We start from the raw sequence: 17338 nt of genomic DNA, 5'->3' as shown, positions 1-17338 counted from the left end.
TGACACGCCCACATTTCTGTGTCCGAGATGCTCTGTTTTCTGTTGTTGTAGCTCCACCTGGAGGACACTCAAGGATCACTCAGGATCCTGGAGAAGGATCCAGACTGACGCCTCTATCACAGGTCCGGATTATAAATCAAGCTGAGGAGCCGCTCAGTGATTCACGATGCAACTCGTTTTGACTGACAGCAAAACTGAAAGACATTAGTAACAGATCAAACTGATCCTGAGGAGGATCTGAAAACCAAAATAAAGGCTCACAACCACGATCGCAACACGTCCTCACACATTTACCGGCCAAAAACATAATCGTGTAGAGAAAATCTGATTTAGTAACTTTGGATATCACACAACTATTATCGAACTGTAGCATGAAACATGACATAACATTTATTTAAAGGAGCATTCTGTAGTTTTGGAGAAGAAACTTTAATCTCTCCGTGTTTGTTCAGTTTTACAATCATTGATTCTTTGTTTTGTTGCCTCAGTTTCAGCTGCGTGCGTCTGCTTTCGTCTGGAATTTTTTCTTTCTTTTTCTAACTTTTGAATTTTCTATTTTTGTATTTGCACAGTCAGCTTCATTAAAGGAGCAGTCTGTAGTTTTCAGGGAATAAATGTTAATGAGAAGAGAAACAAACAAACAAAATAATCAAACTCTCTTTGTTTGCTCGACTGAATAAACTGAACAAACTGACCTTAAAGGACAACACAGTTTATGCTGTGTTACTTTGTTTATACGTGGCGGACCCTGCCACGAATAGTTAAATTCTGCATTTGGATTTCTTCTCCAGAACGACATGATGCCCCTTTAATACCGGTCACATACACATCACACACAGGACTATATTTACGACTATACTATAAATACCAGAGGAAAACAAGGTCCCTGAACACTGAAGCTAGAGAGGTGGCAGGGTCCGCCACATATAAACAAAGTAACACAGTATAAACTGTGTCGTCATTTAGATGAGATGTTTGAGATGATGAAGATCTTTCTCTTCTTATTAACAGTTTCTTCAGCGCTCCTTTAATATTTGACAATCTTCTTCCAGAATCTTCAACACAACAAACAACAAAACAAACATTTTGCATGAATTTGAAATGAATGTTGATGTTCTTGGTTTTAGTCTGCAGAATTTGTTTGTTCTTGGATCTAGTTTAACTCTGATTATTCCGCCCTTCTCGCTGACGTTCAGACTCAAAGCAGCGGATGCATCAACGAGTTGGATTAACATGTTGGATCAACAGATTATTCGGGACCTTGTCCTCCTCTGACCAAGCTGTACATTATGATTATGTGTCCCAGACTTCTGTAAGAGGTCCAGGGACACCTGGCTCGCTTCCCTGTCGTCCAGCTCTCCTCTCACCCTCAGATGAAATTTGCTTGCCTAATGCAGCTGCCCCCAGAATAGCAACCTGGGGGGCGTCTTGGCTGCCCCCTTCTCCAAACTTGAGCTTCCCTCCTTAGCATTCAACCCTTCCATCTCCTTATTGAGTGCCAACAGTGGGAGGAGGGGGGGCGCCCAAGTCGCTGACCCTGCCCGGCCTCGCCTCCGGGCCGACTCCTCGGCCAATGGGGAGGCCGAGCGGATCGTGTGTCACTATAACAGAAGGACATAATCAGCGCGGTAAGTTTGCAGAACCTTACAGCCTGTCTCGGCCAGCAGGGAGCTCGCTTCTTTCAGCTTTTCTGAGGTAAGGAAGAGGGGAGAGAGTGAGTGTGTGAGTGCTAGAGAGAAAGGCTCAAGTGCAATGTCCCCAAACATCAACCCAGACTGTGGACAGCTGAGGCCACACGTGTTAAAAATCACTGCCACGACCAGTAGATGCTGCAGCTGAGGTCAGGGGTGGTTGTGTTCGGATCAGAGGACCCGGGCCTCCATGTGGAGTCCAGAGAATTTGACGCTTTGGTCTTTGAGCTCAGTTGTAGTTTGTGTGCTTGATGAGTGGTTTTCTTGTGTTGAGCTTGTAAAAACCTTCAGCTGAGGTTAAAATATGAAGGTGTGAAGTTCTGGTGTTTTCTTAAAAGGCCTCTGTTGTTGTTTTTGTGCCGGCTTGGTCCGAGTCCAGAGACCCAGCGGACGTTCATACCTGAGGGATTTACAGATGGCTTAAAGCCTTCGAAGCAGCTTTCCGCTTCAGGAGACAGAAGATGACTAGCGAGTTATGTAACATCAAGAGAACAGTGGACATGAAGCTGCTGGTTGCTTCTGATCATTTCAGTCAGGGGACGTTGACGTGACTTTCTGGATCCCAGGTTGTCTTTAGCTCAGACGTTTGAGTTCAGTGTCCATTAGTGAAGCTGTGAATAGGCGCGGCATGTGTTTACATTAAAGAGGATAATCACTTTAACATCCTGAACAGGAGCCAAGAGCCTCCAGACTGGATGCAAAGGAATCATCTAAAAGTGGAGAGTTAAATCACATGTTGGCGAAAACTAATTTACAGGCAGAAGGAAGCCTAGCGGTCGACCTCTAACCTTCACGGCTCCCCCTCAGGGTTAATTTTAATTCCTGAGCAAAGTGTCTGCAGTCAGCAGGGAGCCTCAGGAAGATGATTGAAGGAACCATGTGAGGGCGAAACAGCCAGATAAGGAGATGAAGGTGGAATTATGGGTGTTGGTCCAGGAAAAGGAACCCAATCTTCAAGTTTAGGAAACCGGATCTGGGACCTGTGCAGCTGTCTTGATGGAAATAGTTGTGAAGTCGGGACGCCTTCATGGTGGCCTCACGCTAACGAAGCTGATGAGCAACTAATCCTACATCTAAATTCAATCATGAATTAATTCAGGTCATGTGTGTTTATCATTGAAGGGTGTTTGATCGCCTCCGGTCTGGAATTTTTACAATCACAACCGGACCGAGAGGGATTTGAGATGTGACAGAATTTGCTAGAAGCTGTTTCTAAAGATAAAATAAAAAGTCTTGGGATGCCACATGGATGCAGAGTGATGGGAAAGTTCAGGAGGTCGACCTTTTGCCCCGGTGGATTCTTTTTATTCCTCCAACAGAGACATGCATCTCCTCTCTCACTGGTTTAAAAAACACCCCACTTGGCATAAATCTAACTCTGGCTGCCTTCTCGTTTATCATCAGAGAAGCAGATTCAGAAGCGAGGATTGAATTTCAGCCCAAAGTCTGATGCTAATTATAAAACTGAAGATGTTTGGATCGACAGTTTTTAAACCAGAACCCCTTCAAACAAAAGCAAAAAACATGAGCACATAAAACTTTAGAAATTAAATCATTACCCGAAAAGAATTTTAAAATTTTCTGAGGTGGTGTTGAAATATGTGCAGGCGAGCAGGTGTTGTCTGAGTGTCGGGTGGGGTCGTCACAAGATATTTAAGACATCTGCAACTTAATCCTGAGCTATAAATACAGCAGGCTGCTCAGTCGCTCCTCTGCACACTGACTTGAGGTTCCTCTCTTCTCTCTCGCCTCCAGGTTGCCACAAGTCCACTCTCACCATGTCTGACACTGAGGAAGTGTAAGTCCACTCACGTTTCATCCACAGATTAAAACAACTTTCTGGCATGAATCTTCTTCAGGTGATGTGCTTTAAGTCTGAATCGGATTTTCTCTCTCTTCTCTTGCAGTGATCAGGTCGAGGGTAAGTAGCATCATTTTCATAATACAATAAACATAACACCCCTTTACATTGGGTCTAGGTACAGTCCGGAGCTCCATGCTGAAGCCCAGAATTATTTTCTGAACCTTGCCTAACTGATTTTCCATCCCTGTAGAGAGTTATTTGCACTGGACAAAATTTGTTCGTTTGCAGGTTTGGCTTGACTCCTCCAGGTTCAAGTTGTGCAATAATGCTCTCTCTTTCAAGCAAATCTGCACATTTGTATTATCCTCCCGCTGCGGCATGGTTGCAGGCACCAGAGTTGGCATCAGGACAGTGTCAAACATGCTGCGTGAAACCCAAAATCTATACATCTCGCACATTTTGCACTGACCTGATGGCAACAGGTCCTGCAGCTTTGCATGAACAATCTGCAACTGAGCAGTCGTCCTGAGCTGAACAGAAGCCAGAACCTGAAGAGTCCGGCTCTGCTCAGCCCAGGAGGACCGTGTTGTGTATGCTTAGCATGGATCCCCAGTGTACCCACATTTTGTATTCTGTCAAAAATGGGTACAAACGGGATCTTTTGATAATGTTCTTCTGCTCCTTTCTTTCTCGGACGGACGTGAAGAATACGATGGTAAGACGCAGCCTGCGGACTCCGATGATAAATCTCATGTCATTGATACTAATTTGTCAGTCACCTTTAAAAAACAAACAAACAAACAAAAAAGACGTGTGCTCTCACTTCCATTCTCTTACTTTGTGGCATGCTGATTGACACTAACATTTTTTCAAGGTATATGAGAAAGACACAGGTTAAAACAGAGGAGATTACGTCAGGATAGATTTTGTCTCTTTCTGTCTTCCACCACTCGGCGGTGCAGTGCAGGTATTCCAGGACTCAATCGCATTTCATCCATCAATGACTGACCATCAATGACCGACCTTTTCCCTCCTGTAACCGCTTGCTTTCTCACCTGCTTTAGCACCATCCGGTGGCAGTTTCCCCCCGAACTGCCCCCTCATGAACCTCCTCATGTCTCCCCCCTTTCATCCACTCACCTCTTCCCCTGTTCCATTTCTCCTGCTTCCATTAACCCTCTCACCGCCCTTCCTCTCCCCCGGTGACTCGTTGCATGTTGTGTAGCTGTAGAAGAGGAGGTAGTAGAGGAAGTAGAGGTGGCCCCTGAGGCGGCCCCTGAGCCAGAGCCAGAACCAGAACCAGAGCCAGAGCCAGAACCAGAACCAGTGGTAGAACCAGAGCCAGAACCAGAACCAGAGCCAGAGCCTGAGCCTGAGCCTGAAGGTATGTGGCATGGAGGGGGGAGGGGGTATTCTATCATCCTTTCCCCAGGCAACAGGTGCGCTCCGCGGGCTATGGCCAAGCCAGACAGACCCAACTAATCCAGATCCGCACACATGTTCACCATGTCTGCTAATGCTAACGCTACCTTCCTTTCACCTCTAAGTCCAAGATGGCCCATTTACGTAGCACTCAAAGGGTCCAAAGCTGGGACGTGATAACTGTTTTATATTTACTGTAAACATTTAAACATATGTCGATATGTTGAAAATGATCCTTCATAAATATTTTACAGTTACGTTACGACTAATATTTGAGTATTTTTGCACTGAAGCTCATGTTTTAGGCTGATACAAAGAACCAACATCCGGCCCGACATCCGGGTCGGATTCTGTTCTGTTAGATTCTCAGACAGAAGACCAGACTTTCATTAATTTATCAAATTAAATGTTTCTGTCAATTTCAATATAAAGTAATAAAAGTAAAATCTTCTCTGATGACTCCAGTGTTCAATGCTAACATATTAGCATAGCTACTGCAGGCTTCAATACAGCCACTGCAGGGTAAATCCGTTACTTTTTATTGTACATCTATAACCTTTAGGTATAAAACAATTTGCTTTATTAATTTCACAAACATTCACAGTGAAGAAACTTTCTTTTGCAAACAGAATATTTACTTTCTGAAAAAGTCTTTTGGTCTCTTTTATCAGTCTAACTCTACTGTACCATTCATATTCTGGGCGCTAATATAATGCTAATACTTTGGCATACATGTTTGTTTTTTGATGATTTAACGAAGGTAAACATCAGATTACATTCAATCTTATGTCTGGAGCTGCTTCTGTTAAAAGGGGAGAACATGTGCTGCTGGGCATGAAAACAAACATGTTGACTGGATAAAGAGACGAGAAAAAGATGTCTCACGGTTCATCTTTTTCTAAATACGCTTACTGCACCATTATGCTAACCTGCTAATGGTAAAGTTGGTGTTGCATTCACACGCCATAATGTAGAAATTGATTTAATTCAGAAACTTTACTCAAAGTTAAAAGAAGCGCTGAAATCTGCCCTGACTCTCCAGCTTCCACACTTTGCTGAGAAGTCTGCGAGGTGTCTGATGGCGTGTGAATGCAGATTTAAATGTTAGAGGATTTTATTTTGAGCTGCTTGAAAGTGAAACTGTGGCTTCTACAAATTCATGTCATCAATCGTCAAATTCTCAAATACTGGCTTTAAATCCACCCTTGAAAACTTTATTTCGTCATATATTTTTTGGAGCAGTGTGTTTCCTGACTGCTTCCACTCTTCAGGTTAAATTTGTATTTCTCATTGCAGATAACATAAAGGAAGATAGGTCGATTAATTGATTAGTGATAAACTACTGAAGCAATCAGCGGCTATTTTGACAATCAATAACTCAGTCTGAGTCAAAAAATTTTAATTCAAGAACATATTATGTTATATTAACATGCACATTTCAGATTATTGTTATTAGTCATTTTTGTTTTTTCCTTTTAATAATGAAAAATGTTATTTGTTGGCTTCAATCCAACATTCAGTGCCAACAGTGGGGTCTTTAAATTCTTAAAAGTAACAAGTAACTAAAGTTAGAAATGAAATATGAAAACAATTTGTGAGTGGAAAGATCAATCTTGGTCTCAGAAATGTAGTGCAGTGGACGTAACACAAAATGGATACGTATACATACAAAAAGCTTTGAGAATTTGGGAAACACTGATCAATATTTCCTTTTTTTTACCAAAGAACATTGAATAATCAAGAAAAACTCCAACAGGGAAAATGTGGTCAGCATCAAACCTTTTTAAACAACTTATTTCTTTAAACATTGAGACTCGGCGATTGTTTGAGAATTTACGATATGTGTCACTTCGTGCCACAGTTTCATAGTTGCCCTGTATTTATAGTTACAGTTCGATGCTTGCTAACGCTGTTGTTTATTCTGCTTTTGTTTTGGATGCTTGCTGCATGCAGAGGCCGTTGAAGAGGAAGGTATGTTGATTTCAAAAGAACTTTCAAAAACAAAAAAAAAATCTGTCATTCTGGTTTTGGGAGGACCACCAGGGTCCAGGTCTGACGTCTGTTCTCGGGGGAACGCCTGCTGTTCACAGAAAATGTCTGTCCAAATTTCATCTGTCGTGCAAAGTCCAGGAGCGCTGCCCAATTGGCACTGAGACATTGAATTCTTAAGGAAAAAAAACACACAATTTTAAAAGCTTATTGAAAGAGTGTTTTTAAAAAAATATATCCAGAGTGCTAGAGGAGAAAAAGGGTGAAAGAATATGAGATGCTAACATGTGCTTCACTGCGCAGCGACCCCACCGTTACTCTCTTGCTATGTGACTCGTCATCTTGCATGGCATGGAGCCGCCCGAATCTGGGTTCAGACTGAAGAAAGAAAAAGGGGAAACTCACTTTGTCTTGCTTGTATAAACATTTTTTGGGGGGTCAAGCCAACAAAACATGGCACACATTGAGTGAAAGTGACGTCTCAGTCGAATGAAAAAACAAGAAAACTGATGTTTTGTTCATAAAAACACATTCAGATCTACCGTAGCTGCACTCACAGACGATCTCCTGACGAAAAAAGTGTCTGATTCAGTCAAGCTTTTGCTCTTTTAGTATTTTTCTGTTGCCCTAACCCTGACTCAAACAAGGCTACATCTTTAACCTGAATCTGATGTGTCACGTAGACCAAACCATGCAGTTTAATCCATGTGATGCCTGAGAAATGAAATAATCTGCAGTGTTTCTAACCCGATGACATGTACTTGTCCCCTCTTCATTTCCTAACCTGCAGAGGAGAAGCCAAAGTTCAAGTAAGTTTCCTTCGAACTGATTTCCGTTCACATTCCATCTGAGACATTTGGCAAAAAAGAAAAAAAAAAAAAAAGAGAGAGAAAACATGAACGAAAACACGATAATCAGCACAACTCAACACCAAACACTGTCTCCTGTAGGCCCAGCGCTCCCAAGATCCCTGATGGTGAGAAAGTGGACTTTGATGTAAGCGGACCTGAAGCGACCACGCAAAGGATTTCTGCTGACGTCGAGAGTTTCTGTTGGGCTGATTTGTTGTTTTCTGTGCATGTGGCCTGCAGGACATCCAGAAGAAACGTCAGAACAAGGACCTGGTTGAGCTGCAGGCCCTCATCGATGCCCACTTTGAGTGCAGGAAGAAGGAGGAGGAGGAGCTGATCGCCCTCAAGGACAGGATTGTGAGTTTTCAGCCAGATCCAGCGAGGCTTTTATGCAAAGCGAGTCTCAAACTCCTCATCTGTGTTTGACTCTGTGTTTCCTGTCGTCCTGCAGGAGAAGCGTCGTGCCGAGAGGGCCGAGCAGCAGAGGGTCCGTGCTGAGAAGGAGAAGGAGCGCCAGGCGAGACGTGAGGTTCGTGGTTTTTATTCTTTGACCTCTGGTGACGTCACACATCAGCTCTTTATCAGCCTCTCTGAGAGGATATGGAGCTGATTTATATCTCTCATGTCAGTATGTAATCAGATTACACTTATTTGTTCGAGGGCACTATAAACTGAAGTTGAAGCTCTGCTGAAGCTTAAGTTATTACAAGCTTCTGGAGATGCTTATTTATAAATTTGATGTATTAATTTGTTTTTATTTTATTTTGTATCCTCTCTGGGCCACACATCAAAAATTATGTCATGTTTAGAGTTAAATGTTAGTTAATATTTAACAAATAATGAAATCAGCTATTTATTGAGGAATTTTAAAGGATCGGTTGTAACTTTACAATAAACATTCGATAAATAATTGTCTTATCAAGCAGTGAAACAAGTATTAACTGTTCAGTTTAATTACCTTTATTTGTATCGTGTATTCATGATGTTTGTTATCAAGTGTATCAAGTGTGTCATTTCTTTAGCTACATTCTGTGATGATTTAAACTTTCTAAAAAATAATGATATACAACAAATTAATTTATACATTGCAGTATATCCTCATTTTAAAATATTCTCTGTTTTGTTTTTGATATATTTTGAAATTTTCCGTCAGTTTGCGTCTGCTGACTCTATGAATAGCTCATCTGTTATATGTATTAAAAAAATAAAGATATACTATCTGTTGAGTCCTGGAGAGTGAGTGGTGGTTCTGACCCGGCGGTCTCACTCTGGTGTGTTTGTTGTGAACCAGGAGGAGAGGCGGATCAGGGAGGAGGCTGACGCCAAGAAGAAGGCTGATGAGGATGCCAAGAAGAAGTCGGCTCTGTCCAGCATGGGCTCCAACTACAGCAGCCACCTGCAGAGAGTCAGTACTCACACTAATACTCTAATACTCTCCACACTATGAGTAACTAAGTGCTGTAAAGTAACTGAGTAGATTACAGCAAGCCTGTACAAACAATTCTGAGGGACTTCACTTGAATATTTTCATTTTATGCTCCTATATATAGTTCGACTGCACTATATTACTCTGACAGCTGTACTGTAACTAGATACTTCACAGATTTGAATTACACAAATGAGCCTACAATATATAATCTTTAATAATAATTAAAATATCTGTTTTCATGTTAATGCATCAATAATAATCAGAACACATAAAAATTAAACACTGGTGACTTTATACTTTACTTTTATATACTATTTCTATATTTGGAATGAATTACTTTCACTTGCAACAGAATATTTGTAAACTGTTGTATTTCTACTTTTACTCAGTGGCAGAATAAGTACTCAAAGTAGAAATAATGTAGTCATAAAATACTCCATTACAAGTAAATGTGTTCATTTACATTTCAAAGTTTGGAATACAGGAATTGAGTATTTTAAACTTGATGATATTTTTCTTTACTTAAGTAAAAGTATAAATGCCACAGTCTAAACGTAATCCACTGAATTCAAATAAGTAAAGTTTCAGAGATAAAAGTACTCATTATTCACAAGGGCTCAAGTAAAAAGTACAATATTTCTCCAGAAAGGGGAAAATACTCAAGAACTCGTGTCAATATTCAAATTATTTTCACTACTTGACTTATACTTAGTTACATTCTCTGCTATTACTTCAGCAAAAGATGTGATATTGTCTCCACCAGTGTAAAAGTATTTGATATTAAATAAACATAGTGGAGTAAAAGTATGATATTTGCCTCTAAATGTCGTGAGTAGTAGAGTAGATAAGTAAATGTACTTAGTTACATTCTGCTGTTTGGTAACACTGAACAGGCCGACCAGAAGAGAGGAGGCAAGAAAGAGACTGAGAGAGAGAAGAAGAAGAAGATCCTGGCCGCCAGACGCAAGCAGCTGAACATCGACCATCTGAACGAGGACAAGCTAAAGTACGAGTCCACACACATACACACAGACAGACACACACATACACACGGACAGACGCATACACACACACACATACACATAGATATGACAAAAGGGCACTTTGTGTCTCAACCATCTAAGAGGGACCTCGAAGAAAGTTGGACAACAAAGATTTGTAGCATCAGAGGAAACTAAACTCCAGTCAGCTCGATGAGATATTTAAACACTGTCATCCTCATTATGTTTGAAGGATGTGTTTCTGTATCTGATCCTCTCCTGTTCTCACGTTCTCACGTTCTCACGTTCTCGTGTCTCCTGCAGGGACAAGATCAACGAGCTGCATGAATGGATGGTCCAGCTGGAGTCTGAGAAGTTCGACCACATGGAGAGACTGAAGAGGCAGAAGTACGAGGTGAGACTCCGGCCCTGTTTTACCATTTACAGCTGAGAAGACGACGAGTTCTCTGTTTGATAAATATCTTTTGTTTAATATATATTTTGCTGTTAGAAATAAGAAAAGGTTTGTAATGTATCACACAATGTAAATGACAAAATGCAACCTGTAAAGCTTAACACACTTTTAACATCAGGTACAGATTCTTAGTGAATTAAAACGTCTTGTTCTGAAGAAGATTGTCAAGGAGGGAATTATGAACTTGACTTTTTCATAAAGTCATGATTTTTAGATATTTCCAGGTTCTGTCAGCTTGTTTTTATAGGGCTGACTTAACATTTTCTTTCAGTCGTTTATGGTGGATTTTGTTTTTAAGTTTCTGACGACTATGGTTTCTTTTTCTCCGAGAAAAACATGTTTAGATTTCTTCCAGTTAAGGTTCAGGTACCTGGAACAGTTAACATCAATCCACAGTTAACACACATTTATCTAATTCAAACATAAAAGGAACATTACACACACTTTATAGATTAAGAAACCATAAATCCATAGCAGCCATGTGTTGTTTTTGACGCTGGCGTCCTGAGGTGACGTCCTGCTGAGCGTCTCCAGATCTGAACCCTCCGTGTCGTCCTCTTTCATTCCCCCCTCCAGGTTACAACCCTGCGTAAGAGAGTTGAGGAGCTCAGTAAATTGTAAGTAGAGCTGAGCAGGGGCAGATTTTTTGCCTGATAGCTTCAGGCTAGCTGCATGTTAGCATGAAGGAAGGTCAGAGAAGCAGAGCGCCGCCCTGCTGGCCGAGAGGGGACACGACGCACCACCGAAACACGACTGACAGAAAGAAGTGAAGAGTTTGTTTCTGAGAGTGACAAGTTCAGGATTCAGATGTGAGGTAAATTAATTATTTTTATTAGTTTAGAAGGCATCGCAGCTTTAATTAGAAACATTTATAATAATTATATATTAATTACCAAATATGACTCAGTTATCTCCATCTTTGTATCTCTGCTGGATCAAGATTTTCTCTCTTAACTCTTTAATTAGTCGTTAATGTGAACTTAAAGATCTCTAACGTGACAGTCAAAAATAACATTTTCACAGTATTTTATTAATAAGATGAATTTGTGTTTTTATAAAGCCCTAACTGTATTTACTGTCACACTAAGAAGCTAAATTATTAAATTAAACAACAACATCTTGTCTTCAAATGCTGAGGTTAAACAAAGTTATATTTTTATTAGTGATGTCACTTTAATGGATCAAACTCTTCAGCTGTCAGCAGATCTCAGGTGTGCAGGTGGTGTTGAGCTCCGTCACATCCTGTCCGGCTCTGGATGTCAGTTTGAGCATCACAGAGCTTCGGTCAGGTGTGTGAGTGAGCGGTCGGACAGGTAAGTGGACGTCTGTCGAGGTTTCAGAGCGAATCTCTCAGAGGTGAACACGTTTCTTTTTTGGGGGGGGAAACCACATCGGGACAGAAACGCAACAATCATCAGATTAATAAGACCAACAGGTGTTTCTTCTTCTGTTGTTTATCCTGTATCGGACGATTAACTGATAACAGAACACCTGATTTGACAAATAACAGAAATCAGGTCAAAAACATCCAACTGAAGTCAAACTAAAGTAAAACACTGATGATATGCGTGACCCCCCGTGGATGGTTTCCCATGATGCCTCAGTCTGCAGCGTTCAGTCCACGGAGCCGGTTCAGGAGAGCAGAGAGGAAGTCCTTCTCCTCCGAGGTAAACATGTTAAAGCTGCTGCTGTGTCGCTTTTCAGGTGCTCACGTTCAGGAACCGCATCGATGAGTTGCAGAAGCAGTAAGTACCGTCGTGATGCGTTCACTGACACACCAGCTATCGTCTGCGTGAACCCTCCCCTCAGCCCGACATGACTGTCAGAACCGCTCAGGACAGTCGATGTCAGTTTATGGCACAGAACAGTGGATCAGTTGGGCCGACTCACCCGGTCAAAGCAGCAGATACAGCAGCTTGGTCAGTGGTAATTAATTACAACTACTCTGATAACTGTGAAGAAGTAATTTATGGGTACTTGATTGAATGGATTAAACATCAGTGGTTAAAAAAGTAACGAATCTTCTGAGCAGCATCTGAGGAAACTACTTCTTACTTTTATTGAAGTATCATTTGGATACAATTAGTTTTACTTGTAATTGAGTAATATTTTAGGGATGTAACTGTAACTGTAGTTGTACAGATCTGTTGCGGTATAAAGAACATGAAAAGTCAGAGGTAGAGGGTGTTTGCATTGTTTGATGGGTCGAACTACTTGTACTTTACTTGAGTATTCTCATTTTCTGCTACTTTTTACTCAACTACATTTATGTGATGACTTTATTTACTAGTTACTTCACAAACACACCTAAAGTTGGATGTTTTTACACACCAAACCTTCATAATGGTCCATCAAACATGATGTCATAATGTGTCAGCTCACTTTATTTTGAAATTCTAACTGGATGCTGCATATTTAGGCCACTGACCGAGCTGCTGGATTTGGTTACTTGCAAATGAGAAAGTTTTGGTTTTTCATGATGGAAAAAAGATTTAGCTTTAACTTTTCAGTATTTCCATTCCTAAATTTTCAGCGTGAGGATTTTCTCAGATACTGTCGTCCATTTTTTGTGTCAATTAGTTGAGACAAAAAGCCATAAACACACCAAACCTCACTAACACTGCAGGTGAAAGCAGGTCGGCGGTTCAGGTAGAGATCGACCTCTTTCACCTTAACGTGAACAATTTGTAATAAATAAATTCTTCAGTTAAGTTTTAATCATTCAAATAATAAATCTTCAGGAAACAGTTAAACGTTTTGTTTATTTAAAAGACCGATACCATTTTGAAAGTTTAGCACGGTGGCTAACCAACTAGCATAGCTACTAAACTAAACAGTCTACAGCTAACAGCAGTGATAGAACGTAACTTAGTACATTTACACAACTTATGCAGCACTCATACTTCACTTTTTTCTATTTTCTGTGACTTTAAACTTCCACAAGCTGCATTTAGAATTTATATCATTCTTTTACTCCACTACATTTATTTGATTAATTTAGTTACTAATTACTTTGCAGATTACATGCTGCTTCAGACTGAAAGCCCGATGCAATCGGATGAAAAAATAATTAAACTTATTCTGATAATCAGAAAAATGCTGAATATCAGATCAGATAATTGTCTGATTTGTGGTATAAAGATTTTTTCACACGTGTAGATATTTACTTTTACCAAAGTAAATATTTTTACACAATATCTTTTATCAGTTTGTTTATTTGTGTCACGTTTTAAGGAAAGTTCTCCAGTGTTTTCTGAAAAAGGATGAAAAAACCTTCAAAATAAAGTATGACTGTAGCAATAAAACCATCCGGACAACCAGAATATGACATTACTTCTGTTAGCCAGCCTCCAGGCTAACAGAGCTGCCCTCAGCAAAAATATAAACTAATGGAAGACACAAACAAATCTGATTATATCCTGTTGTTAAAAAGTACAGATACAATGTAGAGCAGTGCATCCTTTTTCAGTGTGACGGTCGGGGTTCTTCTCTTCGTACTGACACGGTTATTTCACTGTGCGTGAGAGTCGATATCTGTAACGGTGTTCACTTCCTGTTAGAGCCTGTGGAGATGTGAAGGTAAGTGCTGCACGAGTTTGAAGTTTCTGTCTTCAACATGTTGAGAGACATCTGATGTTGTTGACGTTTTGCAATATTTTGCTGCTTAGCATGTCGACCAGAAATCCCAGAAAATGTTTAGATTAATTAACTTATTTTCTTTCTATGATTATTTTGGTAAAAGCAGCAGCCTCTGTTTATCACAAGCACTCTCAACATTATTCCAAAACCTCATCAGAGGCTTTTTGATAGTTCAATTACTCTCTAAATTTCAGGAAAATGCTCATCAGTTGATTGGCATTTTCCTTGAGTTAGCCACTCAAAGGTTTCCTGACGATGAGATCAATTTACAATAACTGTTAAATGAAGAATTCATCGTCTTAACATTTATTTGATGCTAAAAAGTTTTTGAACAAGAGGAATAAGTTTCAATGTCGGCTGCTTTCTGTGATAGTTAGCATTTCATTAGCAAAAGTCTGAGATAAAAGCAGACATACAACATTTACAACATTTCAAACTCAGTGGTGATTTTCGTCCATGTTTATATTTAACAGTTTATCTTCTGCAAAAGTCAATTTTCTGACTGGATTTCAGGCGATATGCTAGCAGACATGCTAATCGAGTGCTTACAAAAAGATGCAAAACCTCCTGAATGTGTGACTTTCCTGTTCTGACGTGTTTCCATCTTGTTGTGTGTTTTTCGTATTACAGCAGCAAGAAGGGCGCCGCCGCTCGCCGCAGAAAGTAGATCACCTCGCCCCGCCGCTGCTCAGAAACCAAACTGCGATCGTCTCGGACACACGCCTGATGAAACAACGCACACTGTGGCGAAGGTCGTAGCTCGAAAGAAGCCAGTCATGCTGAGGTCTACTTTGCGGTTATCAACCCACGTCTTGAAACATGCAACCAGGAGCCTTTAGCTGCTGCTCAATAGGAATAAAAAAAAAGAAAAAGCCTACGAAATCTTGCTCGCCATCTCGCTTCCTCGCCCTCCACTGTTTGGTTCTCAGTATTTTTGTAAATAAAGTGTGACTCTTCAAGCCATGTCTGTAGATCTGTTCTTCTTCAGAAGTCAATAAAGTTCAGTGTTTGTAGCCATGTAATTTTAAAGTCGTTTGTTCAACACGGTTTTCTAACTGCAGAGTTGAATCAGATTTTTAGTCGGAGCAGGATAACGAGGATCAAGGTTTTCCCCAGAGACCAAATAATAACCACAAAGTTGTGTATTTTTATTTTGTTCAAGGCTTCAAGGTTCATTTTACAACACAGAGCTGCACAATGAAACAAAAGTTATCAAGCTACACACATAGAACAGAATAAAAATATATCCAGTAACATATTTTTATACACGTATATAGAAACAGACAGTACAACATAAATGAAAATGTCAAATATTCAATATATATTTTATTTGGTGCAGCAAGTGAAGTAAAATTAAAAGAGTGCTGATGGAAAAGGAAAGAAGAAGAAGAACAGGGATCAAAAATACTGCAAAAAAACTCTAGAAACAGGAAACAAGTGACTCAAGTTTCAAAGTTTAAAGGCTGTCACTTCCTGGTCGATTTGTGATGTGATCGTTTGTCTTCTCGGAGGTTTGAGTCAGTCGATCTTTGTCTCGTTCTGCAGAAATGTCGACTGTTCTCACAGCAAAATGTCTGAGAACTGACCCGTAACTCTTCTTTTATTTTAATATTTCAGAACTCTTTGACTCCATGAACACACAGAATTAAAAACATAATGACCTCTTATGTTTTTCTGACCCGTTTATGAGGAAGGTGACACCGGCACAAAATGGCTGCTACAGGGCATCAAGCCACACATTGTTAATCATGTAAAACTTGCTAAATCACATCCTTAAAAAGCTTCATACATGAATGTAATCTGTAATTTTAACGAGATGAGACAGTCGACTGAACCAGGACCTGCAGGAAAACAGGTCAAAGGAAGTAAAATGATTTATATTTCAAAATAAAAGACTCATGGTCACATTGTAACAGAGTCTCCAGGGCACGATTACCTTCATCATATATTCTATATGATTTTGATATTTTCGTTTTTTTATACAATTTCTATCATATATTTGATAATGTTTACATTAAATGGTAGAAACATATTTTGAGCTCTAAACGAGCGACTTTCCTTCTATAAGAACAAGAAGTTCTGACCCGACAGGTAGTGGTTGTTCTAATAACCTGTTTAATCATAAAGCATGAAAATAAAATGTGTTTTTAGGCATAATTTTTCTGTAAAGTCTGACAGAAAAGTGGACTCTTCCACAGAATGACCCGTGTCACAGATATTCTCAGTCTGGTGGATGGAGCAGGAAACAGGTGTGGGGTTTGATTGAGAACACCTGAGTGGAGGACTTGTTTTGTTTCAGGACACAGCAGCTGACTTTGGATGACAGACTGAGACCTGAAGCTGCTGAATCTTCAGATCCACCAAACTCCTTTGATAAAAACAGTGATTTAACCTGCAGAACTTGGAGCTGATGCCCCTCTGCTGTTTGTTTTAACGTATTGAAACATGATTATGGACCGGACCGGACCGGACCAGGTGAATGTGACCTTCTTCAGAGCTGCACCTCGCCGAGCTCTGCAAGCTGCAACTGTTCGCCACCAGCTGAAGTGAGTCCACATCTCCTGCTGCTCTTCTAGACTTTTTAAATCTTACTGGACTTAATGGTTCAAATTATGATCGTCAAAAGAGTCGTTTACAGAGTTGTGACGCTTAGACGTGTCACAATGTCAGTGTGTGGGAGAGAAAGTGTTGTAGGGGAGGATACATGTGAGGTGAAATATGGATTGTTGTTATTTGGTGTGATCACACGCCGCCTTCCCAACGTCACCAGACTGATTTCAGACGAGACAAAGCCGTAAGAAGCCGTAAGAAGCCGTAAACAGACAGAGAGGGAGGCTGGAATGTGGAGAAAAGGCGTGTTAGTGTCTCGTATCTGCAGAGAGTTTCTGATTTTCTCTCTTTGTTGCTGCTCGGGACGCTTTACCAACCCAACATGTGTCTATTTGACGTCCTGGGAATGAGACTCAACAATCAACTGTCTTTGTGGTGCGTTCAGGAACAGCTGGGACAAATCCTACTGATTCTACCTTTAACTTTAATAGTCTTTGAATTCTATTAA

General features: G+C 40.4%; 1 protein-coding gene across 4 annotated transcripts; it reads left to right on the top strand.

Moving 5' to 3' along the window:
* The first annotated feature begins 1612 nt into the window (after positions 1 to 1612).
* On the top strand, positions 1613 to 15302 carry tnnt3a (troponin T type 3a (skeletal, fast)). 4 transcript variants are annotated; one of them, XM_037108299.1, is made up of 14 exons: positions 1624 to 1695; positions 3447 to 3489; positions 3599 to 3612; positions 4202 to 4210; positions 4721 to 4879; positions 7697 to 7715; positions 7857 to 7902; positions 7998 to 8114; positions 8209 to 8286; positions 9049 to 9162; positions 10080 to 10192; positions 10491 to 10581; positions 11218 to 11258; positions 14911 to 15302. In XM_037108299.1, the coding sequence occupies exons 2-14, from the start codon at positions 3470 to 3472 to the stop codon at positions 14945 to 14947; spliced, it is 858 nt and encodes a 285-aa protein (XP_036964194.1). In that variant the 5' UTR covers positions 1624 to 1695; positions 3447 to 3469; the 3' UTR covers positions 14948 to 15302. The 4 variants fall into 4 exon arrangements, with proteins under 4 accessions (XP_036964195.1, XP_036964197.1, XP_036964196.1 ...); XM_037108300.1 differs by lacking the exon at positions 4202 to 4210 and having other exon boundaries at positions 1613 to 1695; XM_037108301.1 differs by lacking the exon at positions 4721 to 4879 and having other exon boundaries at positions 1622 to 1695.
* The last annotated feature ends 2036 nt before the right edge of the window (positions 15303 to 17338 follow it).

The sequence above is a fragment of the Acanthopagrus latus genome, chromosome 8 (assembly GCF_904848185.1).
Source record: "Acanthopagrus latus isolate v.2019 chromosome 8, fAcaLat1.1, whole genome shotgun sequence".
Lineage (NCBI taxonomy): Eukaryota > Metazoa > Chordata > Actinopteri > Spariformes > Sparidae > Acanthopagrus > Acanthopagrus latus.
Note: the sequence above shows the minus strand (reverse complement) of the source record. Positions and strands in the feature narration are given on the sequence as shown.

Excerpts from the sequence above, each read along its gene's own strand:
- tnnt3a (XM_037108299.1), top strand. The coding sequence starts at position 3,470 with ATGTCTGACACTGAGGAAGT. Across the intron at positions 8,287-9,048 it reads AGCGCCAGGCGAGACGTGAG|GAGGAGAGGCGGATCAGGGA; the intron begins GTTCGTGGTTTT and ends GTTGTGAACCAG. Across the intron at positions 11,259-14,910 it reads GTTGAGGAGCTCAGTAAATT|CAGCAAGAAGGGCGCCGCCG; the intron begins GTAAGTAGAGCT and ends TTCGTATTACAG.